The following is a 16,797-nucleotide window of genomic DNA, read 5'->3' as shown; positions in this document are numbered from 1 at the left end:
GAAAACACACGCACTCAAAAACAAGAACAGTACAAAATTTTTAAACGACATTTTTGGTTAATTTTTCGCATGTCATCAAAACTAAAAATGAATACTAAAATTTGTTTTTTGTTTTCCCTAAGTTGGTCGCAAAATTTAATAAAAATCAAATTTAAGATGCAAATATCATTGAACGCATAATTTAATGGAAATTTTCAGTATTCTTGTAACCCTTAGACCCGAATCTATGTTGTTACATATCGTATACAGATGCCATTTCCTTATTCAAAATGCATTTGTAATCCATTTCGGTGAATAAAATACGAATAACAGTAAAATAAAGAAATACATAACCATAAAAAAAATTCATACAGTAAATATATAGAGATATCAACGTCAGTAAATAAAATATTGGCAATAAAGAAGTGTGAAGACAGTAGTAAAAACACATGTTACAACAAAAAGGGCATACAAAAATATGCAGTGATACAAAAGTGAGGAGAGATCGATCCTCCTGATGCCAAGTCCGCTAACCTACTGTCTGGTACTATATGAAAAGTTAAAATTAAAGAGCGAGCTAAAAAGCTCAGTATGCTCCTTATGATGTATAAAGCATACAAATAAATACTTCACTAAAATTTATTTTATAAAAATATACTTTTTAAAACATGAATACTACTCTCATCCGAACACCAGAATGTGTAGGTTCCCTGAACCATACACATACTTGTACGCCCGATAAGGACCTTATTCTAATAGCATAAGTGCTTGCGGTAAGGTCTTAGACAATGCACAAAGCAAAGGTGTCTGCGGTAAGGTCTTACAAGCAAGAGACTAGGCCTAAAACACTTCCTCCAATCATACCCCTCATGATGGTGAAAACAATAATTTAATTTAATAAAATATTAAATATATGTCATTTTTCAGAATCAGATACAAAAATACAGTAACCAGAGATCATGTAGAAATATATGGAAATCAGATATTAGAAGTTAAACATGTGGTAAAATATGTGTCATGCAGTCTGAATATTTAAATTTCCAAAACAGTTCAGACATATAGTTTAAAACATTACTGTAACACCAATAGGAACACATGTGAACCGATCTAAGAAATTTGGGACGATAGCCTACTCTCGGGTCTGCCTATCATGATAGACGGCAGCGCTAGACCCTACGGATTGGAAATACTATCTTAAAATCCTAACAGAAAATAAATAATAAACTTTAATTAAACAATTTACGAAAACCTATTGTTCTATCGAATGGGAAGTATCGGATCTGGTCGACCCTCGGTCAGGGTAATTACATGTACCTTCACGAAAATATAGCCTCAGATTAATTTCATATTCAAATCTCAAATAAATAAACGGAAATGTTAAAAATACTAAGCATTTTCGGATTAACGATCAGAATTTGGCGAAACGGACATAAAAATCAAACTCAAGACGTCGAAAAACCTCAAGATAGGTGGTCTTGAAAAAGTTAACGATCGATCAACTACGACGTTCAAACGATGACGGTCAACGGTGGTGGTCGGCAACAGTCAACAGTGGTGGTCAGCAACGGTCAACGGTGCTGTGTGGGATAGTGTGACTGGACCTGTTCGATCTGGTTTAGGTAGACCAGTCCGCCTGGGCCGGTTCGATATTTGGGCCAGATGGATCAGCTAGTCAGACAGGTTGAGCAGATAAGCGGGTCAAGAGGTTGATTTCACGTGTTTCTAGAAACCCACTAAGTGGTGGACAATCCCCACGCACAGCGACGACGCGTGTGGGCGCGTTCGGTGTCTTCGGGTGTCGGAAAAATTACATAAAAATTCAAAAAAAAATATTTTTTCAAGTGTTTTAAGTTACTTTACAACCTCGGTTCACAATGTTGAACGGCAGAGAGCTCGATTCGATAACGATGAGAATTTGCTTCCACTCACCTCTACACACGTTGACGCTACGACAATGAGACGACCGCTGTTGAACTCAAAACGATGCAAGGAACACCATGGTATGAGCAATGTCAATAACAGAGCAACGATCGAAAGTAAAACAATGATCAAATTTTATTGGCTAAAAATGGGAGGTTTGAAGAGAGACAAAATGAGTTTATAAAAATGAAAACTGTTAAATTATGGGTTTTAAATCTAACCAAAAAGAAAATGGGTAAATTATATTGTAGGTTCTTGTGCTTTGGTTGCTTTATAATTTGGGTACAAATTTAACTAAAATTTCATTTTGGTCCTTAAATTTTGTCAAAATTTTAATTTAACCTTCAAAATTAAAATTAACAAAAATTTAATCTGGAATTGAGGTGTGGCAATTCTCCTATAGTATGGTGACAAATTTAGCTTTTAACCCAAATATCTCATAATGATATCAGCTGCTAAATCTTTGTTTTGTTTAGGGATATATATATATATATATATATATATATATATATATATATAAGTTACATTTACTTTGACAGTCAGGTTTAACCGGGGATATATATATATTATTTTACTAAAAGTATGTTAAGTTTGGGGATATCAATGGAATGAGTTTTTTGAGGACTTGTCATTTTGTACTCAATTGAATGAGAATGTGTATATGTTTTATGGGTGGTGAGGCGTAAATGAATATAACAATTAGACACATTGTAAGTGGAGGAATTGGTGTGAATCCCTATTTTATTATTGCCTACCTCACGTCATCCTTTTTCGCCAAATATACATAATAAGTGTATTTTAGAAATAAACAACTTGAAAATTAATAATTTTGATAACACTTAGATTGCATGTATTGATTGATTTTTAAAGCTTTTGCAATTAATTGTGTTGCATTTGAATACATTCATGATAGACATCATTTATATTTAGATATCACTATGTAAGAAGAACTCACTGGGTGACCTCAAAGGTAAAAAGAAGGGTTGTTTATTATAAAAGAAAATGTTATTCTTTCTAGAGATCTCGGGTTCGAGCAATTACCTCTGGAAGATGTGTTGTTAATGATTTAGAAAGATTCTGAATAGATATTATTTTATAATCACCCTATGATTTTTTTGAAAATGTTGGAGTTATATTTTCATTAATTTTGGAAACCATATCAAGAATAAAATTAGAGCTCGTGTTCATGTAAAAACGTGTCTTTAATACATACTTCGCGTGTTCCTTATTTTAAAGATAAAATTCATATATTTTTTCACAAATTTTACAATTTTTTTTATGATCCAATCTTTATAAGCTATGTTCGAGTTCTTACTATATAAATAAAGACACTTTTGATAGGAAAATGTCTTTGATGCAGATCGATTTTGTTCTATGTGACTTAAACTGATGTTAATATGGAAAATAAAGTGAAAGTGATATTATTTTAGATAATATAAATTTTAAGAATGATATTTTAATTAAAAAGCTGGGTACTTATATCCTAAAATTTCATTGCAAAAATGCAAATTTAAAATATTTAATTTTTAATAAAACAAATAAAATTCTACACTAGAAATAATTCATTAAAACGCCGAGCAACACCAAAACGAAAAACCAAAATTTACTCCCCAGTCGCTAATCTCCGCCACCGTCTCCATATCCTTTATTTTCAATTTGTTTTCTTCGTCCCCCCCAATAAACAAAGTATTTTCTTCTTTACTTATCTTACAATTCTCTCGATGCCCTAGCCACCGCCCCTCGCCGGAACTCCCCAGGGCGCGTCGCCGCCGCCGGCGATATCTGTGGCACCAAACATTCAAATCTCTATCTCCTTTCTCTAGATTTTGGTTTGTTCGGATTGGATTTGATCACGCAAAAAGGAATAACAAAGACGAAGTAGACACGACGTCTTAGGATCTCTTAGGGTTTAGAGTTGATGGCTGGTTGTCGTAAAAAGGGAGGGAAGAAAGCAAAAGTCAAGGACTTACGTTTAGGCGATCTTGTTCTTGCCAAAATCAAGGGTTTCCCTGCTTGGCCTGCCAAGGTCTTCCTTTTTTATCCTCAATTCCTTAATTTTACAGTTTGATGATTATATTTTTATTTGTTACATGCTTATGCGAACTTATGAAATTTGAGTAAATCCATGATAAGTTTTGTGTGCGTGTTTTGCATGATGTTGGAGTTCATTTTATGCCTACATTGCCTTACTTTGTAGTATATTGTTAGTTTTTATACTCATCTATTTCTTTGGTAAATATTGTTTTACTTTATGGAAAGCCAAACTTTGGAATATAATATTCACGCATACTTATGTTAGCTGTTATTCCTCTTTCAGTGTTTCAGGTTTGGGACTTAGTCTGTTTCTGAATTGGGTTACTTAATGAAACTATGCAAGTTCTTCATTTTGGGACTGGAAAAAGTAGAGAAAATATTTTTATATTGGGTTGTGTGCTAGATTGATTTGAACCTGGGAAGTGAATCAGAAATTTATTGAGGGAATTTGATTTATGTTTTAGTTTTTGATATTTTGTTACGTAGGATCGGTTTTGAAGTAGATTCTGCGGGTTATGACTTTCAGATCAGCCGGCCTGAAGATTGGGAGCAAGAACCCGACCCTAAGAAATATTTTGTCCAGTTCTTTGGAACACAGGAAATGTAAGTTTTGCACAATCAATTTGTAAATGTTTAATGAATCAGGGAGATGGCAACATGATGAATAAATACAGGTGATGCGTCTGTTTTAGGTTTTGCATCTACTGTCTGGTTGGAGGGCATACACATTTTACCATAAGAGGGAACATGAAAGATTATGCTGTCTAAATCCTAGAAATATTAATTTATTGCATTCTGAATGATGTGCTACATATGACTATCCAAGCAGACAAACTTTGTAGTGTTTATATTGCCAATTGAAGTCGTTTGTTTCTTGTCTGTGCTTACTAGAGGATGCAATGAGATTAACATCACTTATTCTATGTATTATGCTGTCTGTATATTTTGTTTCTTTTTTCTGTCCATTCAGACCTTCTGATTGAGATTATAGGATGTATGTTCTAATATGAAGGGCTCAATGCTTGGTATCCGTTTGTTGATGTACTGAACAGTAGACATCTCTGTGATTTAGCTTTAGATTAGTTCTATAAAGTCCCCATTCTAATTTTTGGGGAATACTATGGGCAGAAATGATAAGTCATGCTGATTATCTTGGAAAATTATATCATATGGCTCCTCTACGTTGTAGTTTGATAATGGTTGAGATGTCCTCTACCCAACTAAGATTTTCATTTTAGGATGCAAAAAATCAAACATTGGTTTTGTATAGGTTCTTGAAATATTATGGGCAGGTTCTTTTGGCATTGTGGAAGATGTCTTTCCTCATTTTTGTGTCGGTTGTTAACTAAGTTGCTTATGTTATTTGACAAGGCTTTTCTCGGTGTTGTAGTTAGAAATGGGTCAGTTAGGATTGGAGGTCTCTTTTGTTGGAAACCAGAATCCTCTCTTGCTGTCTTTTGTTACTTATGATGTAATTGGGGGTTTCATACTGCATTTGGGATGTAGAACGGAGTAATACTGTTCATTTCCAGACAAGAGATGCTTGCACGTGTATTATTTTCCTTTACGCTTCTCTTTTCACTTTACTTATGTTCTATTTGCTCACTAATTACACCCTCCAAATCTACCCACATGTTTTATTCTTTTGTAGAGCTTTTGTGCCCCCTGCAGATATTCAGGCATTTACTAGGGAGACAAAGACTAAATTGTCTACAAAGTGTCAAATTAAAACGAAGTACTTTGTCCAAGCTGTGAAGGAAATCTGTGTGGAATATGATGAATTAAATGAAGAGAAGAGCAGAGGTTTGAGAGATGAAACTGATGGATCAAAACCTGGCTATGAGGCTTCATCTGGTGATGGGGTTGAGGTTGATGGTGCGGAGGCCAACTTAAAAAACGGAACAGCTGCAGTTGCACCTCTTGAAGATGCCAGTAGTGAGGGAAAAACTGATCTTGCTTCTAATACGAGGTGCCAATCACGCAGAGATGAGAATAATAGTGAAGATAAAAAGCCATCAGTTTTGAGTGGTGTGTATTATGGCTCATACCCAGTTATGTCTTCTGAGGGGAAACATAAAATATCTTATGGTGAAAAACCTAAAATGGAGGTATTATCTCCTTCATCTTTAGATAAACCTTCTCATATAAAGGAGGAATTTTCTGATGATAAACTTGCTACTGTCAATAGTACTAAGAAAAAATTGAGAGAAGATCAGAAATCAAAGAATATGGCTCCTGAGCCAAAGAAAAGAAATGGGCAAGGACAGAAAAGCAGCAGCTCAGCTGTAAAATCATTGAGGGATGATACATCTGAAGGTTGTCTTGATCTGTCTGAGTCTGAGGAGCGATTGAAAGATGGGCGAAAAGGCAAAGTCTCAGGTAGTCGTGCACAAAAATTCTCACAAGATACTCTCAAAGCAGATTCTAATTACACTGGAGGTAAGAAGGGAAAGGAATTGCTGAAAACCAAAAGCAACTTCAAGGTCACTAATGATGTACAGGACACAGTGGCCAATTCTAAATCTGAGACTGCTGGTAAAAAAAGGTGTGAACCTGGACATGGAAAACCTAAATTAGGAACGGATGAAACTTTACATCCTGCCAAAAAGTCGAAGTTTGTAAATATGAAAATTGATGCCTCCAAGGGATCTCTTGGCAAAAACAAGAAGAGTAGTTCTTCAATTTCTAACAATGTCAGGGACAAAGAAGTTAAAACATCAAAGTTGAAAAAATCCGTATCTCATGTTGTAGCACCAAGAGCCCCAACGAAAGCTAGTTCTGATGTTTCTGATGATGAAGCTGTGCTGCCCTTATCTAAGTGTCCTCAGCAGGCTTTGGAGGCTATGTCTGATTCTGCCTCACCTAATTCTGATGTTAAAATTGGAATAAACCCTATTGAACTGAAGAGTGGTACATCAAGTTCCAATGTGAAAAGTTCAGCTACCCGATTGCCAAAAAGGCGGAGAGCTGTTTGTCTTTTTGTTGATGATGAAGAAGAAGATTCTGATACTCCAGTTCATGGAGGGTTTGCCCACAATGTTAAGGTAACTTCTGTCGGCTCTGATGCTTCACAGAGCATTGATGTAACTCATGCAACTTCTGTCGATGCTCAAGGTAGTGCTGGAAATTCCACACGTTATGAGAATAGTGGTCTTGTGGAGGCTTCTTCACAATTAGCAAATGATTTTGTGCCACCTCTTCAACCAAAGACTTCCGAAAGGACTTTTATGTATGCCTCCATCACTCCTGAAAGATCAGAAGCAGAGGAGTTTTCTTTCAAGGTGGCTAAACCTGTCTTGATTTCCCCAAGGAAGTCCCCTCATCTAGTGTTTGCCACCAAACAAGTTGAACAAAACAGAACTACTAAAGCTACAGTTAAGGCATCCGGTAACAGAACACAGAAAAAGGCTCTATCTGGCTCTGTTAAGGGGTCGGGCATGGTTTCTGATGCTTTGAAATCTTCTCAGGATCAGTTTTTGAGTCAAAGGTATAGGCCAGTTTTTTTCTATAGAAAGAATGAAAAGTGAAATCTATTCGGAAAGCAATTTCTGGTGTAAATGATGCTGCTTTTGTTACTGAAACTTCAGGGGAGTATGGTCTGCATTACCCTTCTTGTTATTGTTATTATATTTAGTTAATCTTTTCTATTGTATCTATAAGTTTTTCAGTGTATATTGTAGACTAATCTTTTCCTATGTAGATTGGATGTCTTTGGAGAAGATAGGAGCAGTTCACTGACTGATGCCAAGACTCCAGATTCTACGATGTCTATGAAGCATCTTATTGCAGCTGCCCAGGCAAAAAGAAGACAAGCTCACTCTCAACAATATTCTCTTGGAAATCCCAGTTCTGTTTTTGTATCGATGTCTGATGTTCAGGGGGCAATCCCCAGCCCTGCAGTTCAGCCTTTTCCATCTGCAATTGACAATGTAATTCAGGTTGATGTGCAGGGATTTGCTCATCAGACAAATCTATTTTCTCCATCAACTGTTGGTCACCAGTCAGTATCCCGTGATCACCAAGATGCTGAAGAGACTGAAGAGAGAAGAGCTAGTTCAGGACACATTGCTATAGGAAACTCTCTTAGTGGTGGCACTGAGGCAGTTGTTGCACGGGATGCTTTTGAAGGAATGATAGAGACTTTATCGAGGACTAAAGAAAGTATAGGACGTGCAACCCGCCTTGCCATTGATTGTGCAAAGTATGGCATGGCAAATGAAGTAAGTTGAATAATATGCTATATTTATTTTTGATGCGAGTTTAACAATGTAAAGATGAGCTCGTTCAACACCAAATTGATATGTTATGATTATTTTAAACAAAATGAGAATTATTGATATGATGTTCATGATTGAAGACTACTTTTTGGGAAGGAGTTTAAAATACAATATCCGCTGCACAGGTTGTTGAACTTCTCATCAGGAAGCTGGAATGTGAGCCCAGTTTTCATCGTAAGGTTGACCTGTTCTTTCTTGTCGACTCAATCACCCAATGTTCACATAATCAGAAAGGTTGGCTTGCTATCTTTATTAGGAATGTTTTAAGTTTCTCTCTAATACTGAATTTTTTTTTTGATACAGGCAATTAAGAAAAGAACCTTTAGTTTATCTTTTTACTTGTGGGTCTGGCATCCATTTTCCTTTTATTTGTTTTGTATTCGTACTAGATTGTCTCCAATAGACTGTTGCTTGATGCCATGTTTATTTCAAGCACACTGTCTTTTAGTTGCTCTTTAAATTGTGTGAACGAATGTTGAATTAGTCAAATGTGATCAATTAATGCTCTGCAATTTGTGTAAATGGTTGTGGTCAATATTTATTTAGGAATTGCTGGTGCTTCTTATATCCCAACGGTTCAGTCAGCATTGCCCCGTCTCCTTGGTGCAGCTGCTCCACCAGGAGCAAGTGCTCGTGAAAATCGTCGTCAATGTCTCAAGGTATGTTTTTGCATTTTAGTTGTAAGAATCTTTTTTTCTGTTTCTTCCTTCCCCCCTCCCCCCCTATCTGGAGGATACAGGGATCTATTGTCTGTACCAGGTTTTAAGGTTGTGGCTCGAGAGGAAAATTTTGCCTGAATCTATTCTGCGAGGCTATATGGACAACATTGGAGTTTCGAATGATGATACAATTTCAGGATTTTCCCTAAGGCGCCCATCTCGAGCTGAGCGTGCTATAGATGATCCTATAAGAGAAATGGAAGGCATGCTCGTTGATGAGTATGGCAGGTCGAAAATTTCTTTCAACCATCTAAACCAAATTATTATAATGATAAATAAATATCTGATATATTATGATTTAGGATTGATATTAGGTTACAAATACATATGAAAACGAACTATGACCAAATTACTACATTGTTTGATTTTTAGACTAAACTATAGCCTTTTGCATTCTAAATGAAAACAAGCCGTACCAAGTCAGTCAGTTAAATCTGATTTTCAGCTTTGATAAAAAAAATCACCCCATTTCTTCAACTTGACATTGGTCTGTAATTTTATTAGGCTTAATATAAAAATAAGTGCTTAAACTATACTCAAAATTAACTTTTGGTGCCTAAAGAATTTTTCGCTAAAAATAGGTGCCTAAAGTTTTTTCCGTTACATTTTTAGGTGCCTACCGTTAAAAAAAACCGTTAAGTGACATGTGTCACGTCCAGATTTAAAAAAAAAATTTAAATAATATTTTTTTTAAAAATCTAGACGTGACACCTGTCACTTAACGGTTTTTTTAACGGTAGGCACCTAAAAAATGTAACGGAGAAAACTTTAGGTACTAAAACGTTTTTCGAGGCATTCTTTAGGCACTTATTTTTGTATTAAGCCATTATTACTATAAACAGTGACATTTTTTGAGTTATCTTACATGATAACTTTCTCAAGCAACTACTATGAAAACTTTCCATCGTTTTCTGTAGCATTTGTGCCCCAATTTAGTTTCCTAGTATTTGTTACTTGAGAGGATCATCAATTTTCTGACATCAGTTTTGTTGCTTTTTGAGACCAGTAATGCTACATTTCAGCTCCCTGGATTTTTGACTTCTAATGTATTTGAAGATGAAGACAATCTTTCAAGCAGTCCTTGCAGAGAAGCTGCTGATGCATCACCACAGGAAGGAGCTTCTGCTTTAGGAGAGCTAGAAACATGTGCAGTTACTCCAAGTGACAGGCCTCATCACATCTTAGACGACGTAGATGGCGAACTTGAAATGGAAGATGTTTCTGGGCATCTGAAGAATGATCGACCATCCACAAATGATGGTCTTGAAATAGACTGGCAGCAGCATGGGATTAAGGAACGGGCTTCAAATAGCTCCAATGAATTCCCTACTCTACCAGAAGGTTCCCCTCCTTTGCCTCCTGATTCTCCTCCACCCCCACCTCCTTTGCCGCCCTCCTCACCCCCACTTCCAACATCTCCATTACAACTTCCTCCTCCACCTCCTCAACTACCTGCTCCTGTGCCTCCTTCGAGCCCTCCTCCGTCCTTCATACCTCAACCATCTGTGCCGACTCAATCATCACTATCCCAGCCTATGCTACCACCCCAATCATCAATACATTATCAAGCACCTGTACCAAACGAATTCCGGGGCACACCAAATGTATGATCCTTGGACATTTTCTTTGCTTGTTACTCAGTCTTCTGGTGATATGTTTTTTTTATTAAACCTATGCTTTTGTATGAACAGGGTAATCAGATAGTTCAAATGGCCGGAAATACTCCTCATGGGGGCCAGATTGATGCTGCCTTGAAAAGTGAATTGTTTCCACAGCAATCACCGTACTTTGTAACAGGTTTGTGCAATTCTAGAGAACCTTCTGGATATGTTTCTTCAAGGCAATCGGCATTTGGACATAATGAAATGTACTTAAATGCTCAATGCTCTCAACCAAGTCAACAGCTTCAACCTGGTAATACAGCCTTTGTGCAAAGGCCTTTACCCCCAAATCTACCACAAACCTCATCTAGCCATTTCTTATTCGCAAAGCCTTCCATGCTACCACATCCTCAGCATTCCTATCCTCAATTCTCACTGCCGTCACAACATGATGGCCGGGGGACATTTGTTGCTAATGAACAGTGGAGAATGCCTGTAGGAGAATACAACACTGATAATCAGCCTGGTGGGTGGGTAGCAGGAAGAAATTCATCACATTGTGGTCCAATGTTTGTCCCAGAAGGTATATACATTGTCCTTCAACCAAATTTTTGGGTCGACTTATTTTAAATTTACTTAAGTGAAATTTGTGTTGCATTCCTACTTGCATGAGTGAAAGGTGGATTTTAGGGGCATTAATTTCAGTTTTGATCTAATTCATATTATTTTTTTTTATAAGAATTTCAGGCTTCATTAAAAATCCCCTTCTTGATTAATGGAGCTTGTAGGGAAGCTCCTTAGTCAGCGGAAGGAGGAAAAGAGTGCCTTAGGATTTTATTGAACATAGGAAAAAAACATAAGATACAACCTGAAACACACTTAACAGAAAAAGATAAACACAGAACGACCTAACCACCCATAAGCATCAACACTAGCTTTGCCCCAAACAACATTAAGCCAACAAACCCTACTGAAAAACATCTAAAACAATAGAAAAAATTCAGCCAATCCCCTGTTTAGCCAGATTATCAGCCTCACAATTACAACTCCTAGGAATGTATCTAACAATAATCTCCCTATCAGAAACTAGGGAAGCAATTTTCCCAACCATTGAACTAAAAAAAGGAGCTGAAGTCGGCAACAAAATCCAATCCACTGCTGATTTACAATCACTCTCTATTATCAGTTTTCCCTTCGTAGCCCAAGCTGATGAGAGAAAGAAATCAATGCCTTTCTCTATGGCTTTCAACTCAGCCAGTGGAGGAGGACCTGGACCAACACTATTCGAAAAGGACCCTAGAATTTTACTGTTCGAATCTCTTAAAATGCCCCCAATTCCACCCAGCAGCCCGTCACCTCTGACTGTCCCATCAACATTAAGTTTGAAAAAATGAGATGGAGGAGGAAGCCAACTCTAAACCTTCATTCTCTTAAATATAGGAAAATGATGCTTGTCTGCAAGTGTGGGGTCCCCAACAAGTGAGTCAACCTGAATAATGACATTCGGATGCTTAGCAAGAAACCATTTAGCCAATCTAAATCTGGAAATGAAGAAAAGAGAAGATCTGTCCAGTTTCCAATTATCAAAAACCACCGAATTCCTAGCCTTCCATATTGACCACAAAACAACTCCTGGTATAAAACTCCATTTTGTAGAATTTGGCCTAATATCAGACCATGAACTCAGCAAGGAAAGTGGATCTTTAGGCAAGACTAGAGATATTTCCCATAACCTGAAATAACTGTTCCATAAATCCCCTGCAACCGAGCACGAAATGAAAAGATGCTGAACAGTTTCATCCTGTTTAGAACAAAACGGACATAGGACATCCTCCAATGTAACACCTCTTCTCTTCAACTCCATTCCAACTGCCAATCTTTGATGCGAAACCTGCCACAGAAATGTTTCGACTCTGGGAGGAGCCAAACCTGACCAAACCCACTTGTTCCAGTTGAAAACACCACCAGATTTGAAATAAAGAGTCGACCTGCATGCTTTTACCGAGAACAATCCATCTCCTTTCCCCGACCAAGACAGAAAATCATCCACCGATTCAGACAACAATATTGTCAAGCAACGACATTAGTTGAATCCAATAATCCAATTCCCAATCACATAAATTCCTCCTAGATTGAATATTCCAAACCCATCTATTGCTCACGAAACAACCAAACTTTGAAACTTTTCCCCACTTGTTATTTGATAGAGCAAAGATCCTTGGAAATTGATTTTTTAGAGTATCATCGTTTACCCAAACGTCGTGCCAGAAGAAAATAGACTTACTATTGCCTACTTGAATCTTAGAGTGGGATCTCAATCCCTCTCCAATTACATCTTCTTTCAAATAGTTCTTTGTAATACCTTTCCAAATCCATGAGTCCATAGGAGAGACTACCTTATTGATAGCTAGGGATAGATTACTAACATTATGTTTGCTGCAAATCATATTTTTCCAAAGGGTGTCTTTTTCATTTGCGAACTTCCAGACCCATTTACCTAGCAGAACTCTGTTTACAAAATTCAGATCCAGGACTCCCAAACCTCCCTCTTCGAAGGGTTGACATACCATTTTCCAATTCACCCAGTGAATACGATTGTTTGATGTTCCCTCCCCCAAAGAAAATTGGCCATCAAAGAATTTATCTTCCTATTAACCGTACTCGGAATTCTGAAAATAGAAAGGAAGAAAATCGGCATTGATGACAGTACTGACTTTAACAACACCAATCTACCCGCCATTGATAGTGAGGAAGCTTTCCAACCGGACAATTTCTTATTAAATTTTTGGATGACCGGATCCAGAGAACCTCATAATTTTTCTTTGCACCTAAGGGTAGTCCTAGATACACTGTAGGAAAAGAACCCACTACACAACCAACCTTAGTTGCCCATTCATTTAATAAGCCGTCTTCCACATTGATGCCATACTAATTGCTCTTAGATAAGTTCAAACGAAGCCCTGTCATTAGACTGAAATTCCTCAACACTCTCCTAATATTTAAACTATGTGTAGGAGAATCACGGCAAAACAAAATCAGATCATCAGCAAACTGTAAGTGAGTTAGATGAAAGGGATCCAATCTAATTCATATTATTGTTACCTGCAAATAAATAAATGTCCTTTAAGGTGTTGGCAACTAAACTTTCACTGAGTATAGATGTTGCATGTTGTGGATGCTCTCTGGTAGTAAAAGAGAAAAATCTAAATATGTGGAACCACGTCAACCATGTAAACATGAAAGGCATGCTTACATGATATCTGAATACTTTGATAGTATGCACTTGATTTCTTGCTTTGAACTGTTGTCATGGCTAAGTTCTTTTTATTTCCTTTCCCGTATGCATTTGACTCAAAAGCCTATGGTTTAGAGTGTAACCCTTACAATCTTCCATTTCTTGTAAGTTTGAGCTATAGTCTCTACCTTTTGATGACGCTGTGTTAATTCTACAACAGGTTACTTTAGACCACCTGTTGGAAGACCATCCTCAAATAATATGGGCTTCCTCCTCAATTCTACCAATAATTTACCAGCTGGAGCTCCAAATACAGGTATTGCAATTTTTTATTGCAGTCTTTATTTGCTTGTAATTTTCTTCTTTTTCCAGTTAAATAACCAATCTTATATTAAGCCATAAAATGACTTAATTGTTGTATCCTTCAGCTCGTGGTGTGTTTTCATGTCAATCAGACATGTCTGCCATTAATTGTTGGAGGCCAGCTTGAGACTGGGAAAGTAGCGTCATTAGGTACTAAATACATTTTATAGTTATTTGTCAATAAATCTCAACTGGAATTTTTCATCTCCTCCCCCCCTTCATTTTTATGAATAGAAAACTTTATCTTCGTCATTGATGTGAAAGTGAAAATTAGTGTTGTGAAATTTGTTGATTTTTCTAGTAAACTACTACTTAGTATTACCTAATGTTGAGAGCTTGTGCTCCTTTTTTTGCTAGAATAGAGTTTGCAGTTTATTTTTTTTCGTTGGCATTTTCTACTGTGAAAATATGAGAAAGTTGACTCTTCCAGGATAGCAGGAAAATACCATACTCAATATCTTAACTCATCCTTTCCAGTTATTGATTAATTATTGCTTTCTTTGTTAAATTGATTTTTTTTGGTTGGCTGCAAGACAAATTACATGGAAGGTGGTTCATTTTTTGGACAAAATAATACCACTACATGAATGCAGTGATGATAACTTCTGGGACTCTTGGCCGGATTGTGCATATTATATTTTTTTCGTGACAATTGTATCCCAGGATCATCTACATGTTTCTCCCTCGGTTAGTAGATCTGTTTCTTAGCTTCTCTAATTATACTGAGCATAAACCATAAAGTTAACAAATTATTTCTTGTTAAAATTTTGAACTCAGGTCAACTTATATAAACTAAACATGCAACGATTTTGTGATCCTCTTTTATTAAAAAATTGGTGTTATGTGTGGTGTTGATTGCATGTGATGTTGCCTTGCCCTTTATTTTGGAGCCTTCTTCAAATCGATACTTATTGTACAATTACTATAATCAGTTGAGCTCCATGTTTAGTTTCTTGTGACTTGTCATCTGTATGAACCACAGTTGTAACTAGGGAATTATTGTAGCATTCAATACGTTCCACTCTGTGTTGGAACTAGGGAAAATGCAATCAAGGATTTTCTGAGTATTAATTAGATTTCCATATGAGGATTCAATGGCCCTGGAGTTTTTTTTCCCCTTGAAAGCCTTAATCTCTTTGAGTGACGCTAATTGTCCTCTTATCTTGTCTTCATTGTTCTCTTTGGTTTTTCCTGGATGACCCGTTCCAGGCTTAGAAGGCTTATTGCAAGTGGACTATTGAATTGTAATGTCACTCTCTGAATCCCCTGCCCCTACCCAGATAAAATCCAATGTAGTATCTTGAACACATATAGTGAAAGTTTTAGCCATGTTAACTGCAATTAACCCGGGTCTTCTAATGTAATAACTGGGTATAGAAACTCAATTATTTTGTATGCTTAGAATGGCGATTTGACTCTAATAAAACCTTATGTGTGTAAGAATTTACATATGGTCGTCAATTCTATTCCTTAGCCTTTGTGACGTATGCTTGATCATCAATGAAGAATTTTTACATTTTTTTCTTGTTTTCAAGCTCTATTGTTATTTTTCTTTTCGGTATGGATATAGATGATTTTTGATAAACTAGCTGGCTTTTATCTTGATCCTGTAACTGTTAAAACTTATCGACTGCACTTGAAAATTAGTTTTTGGTATCCTGGTTAGTCTATGAACTTCAAAATGGCTTGAAGCTGAACTCATGTCTTAACTTCATTTTGCTAGTCAAAGAAAAGGGAAATAGGAGAAGCCAGTTATGCGATTGACTTTCAATTCATACTTGCTACTTGGTGAAAGAGAATTCATTATGTGATGAGGGCATTTCATTTGTTTCAGGTTTTGGCAAATTGTTGAACCTGAAATGTCTATTTATGGTATTGCAACTAGGATATACACCATTGATGTCAGTTGAGAAGCAGAGTAAACTACTGCAACATGTTGAGGTAAATATTTTACAGGGTTTGTTGAGCCATGTCAATGCTTGGATTTTTTCTTACTAGTTAGATGGGAATAGTCTTTACAAGGATGTTTTTGTCCAAGTGTAGGCAGATTGAAATTACTAATTTTTTTTTGTTTAAACCTCAATGTTTACAAGGGAATCATGTACGATTCTGTATATTACATATACGAGTTTCTTTTTTCCTTTATATCCATTTTCTTTTTGCTTAGTTATCTACTTAAATTCCCAAAGTTGGACTGGTATTGATACGCCTCACCCAAGTTTTTTTCTCAATTCCTATGTCCGACACCCGTGCCCCAGAAATAGGTATGGCTATGTCCGAGTCCGGTGCCCCAGAAATGGTTATGAAAAAGATGTTTCAAAAACTTTGAACATATTCTCATGGTATTTATACCTATGCTCGAGTCCAAGTAACTGTAATTTTTAATGAGGTAGGTGATGTATTTTGTTTTTGAATCCTAGCCAGTTGAACCTGAAAGTTGTGGCATAAATTAGGATTTTAGATGATGGTTGGGCTATACTTCTAGTAGTCTGGGGTTTGCGAGAATGAGTGTGGTCCATTGTTATATTATTGTGATCCGTTAGAGTTGGTGCACATTCTTAAGTTATTGTCCACAGCCGGAAGCGCAAAGGTTTATTTTGAGTGTCCAACCTAAATAAATTGCAATGATAAAAACATTATCATATAAGTAGTAAGGTACTTACTCTTTT

The 16,797-nt window shown here is 36.5% G+C and overlaps 1 protein-coding gene across 7 annotated transcripts; it reads left to right on the top strand.

Moving 5' to 3' along the window:
* Positions 1-3,501: 3,501 nt before the first annotated feature.
* LOC120201920 (ENHANCER OF AG-4 protein 2-like) lies at positions 3,502-16,180 on the top strand. 7 transcript variants are annotated; one of them, XR_005523692.1, is made up of 13 exons: positions 3,502-3,925; positions 4,460-4,536; positions 5,585-7,420; positions 7,634-8,153; positions 8,336-8,444; positions 8,757-8,869; positions 8,970-9,157; positions 9,936-10,533; positions 10,621-11,113; positions 13,986-14,081; positions 14,221-14,278; positions 14,651-14,815; positions 15,963-16,180. XR_005523692.1 is itself a non-coding variant. In XM_039202437.1 (12 exons), the coding sequence occupies exons 1-11, from the start codon at positions 3,818-3,820 to the stop codon at positions 14,253-14,255; spliced, it is 4,173 nt and encodes a 1,390-aa protein (XP_039058368.1). In that variant the 5' UTR covers positions 3,502-3,817; the 3' UTR covers positions 14,256-14,278; positions 15,963-16,179. The 7 variants fall into 7 exon arrangements, 3 of the variants coding, with proteins under 3 accessions (XP_039058368.1, XP_039058367.1, XP_039058366.1); XR_005523691.1 differs by having other exon boundaries at positions 14,194-14,278; positions 14,662-14,815; positions 15,963-16,179; XR_005523693.1 differs by having other exon boundaries at positions 8,796-8,869; positions 14,194-14,278; positions 15,963-16,175.
* Positions 16,181-16,797: the final 617 nt, after the last annotated feature.

Source organism: Hibiscus syriacus, unplaced genomic scaffold (assembly GCF_006381635.1).
Source record: "Hibiscus syriacus cultivar Baekdansim isolate YM2019G1 unplaced genomic scaffold, ASM638163v2 tig00008013_pilon, whole genome shotgun sequence".
NCBI lineage: Eukaryota > Viridiplantae > Streptophyta > Magnoliopsida > Malvales > Malvaceae > Hibiscus > Hibiscus syriacus.
Note: the sequence above shows the minus strand (reverse complement) of the source record. Positions and strands in the feature narration are given on the sequence as shown.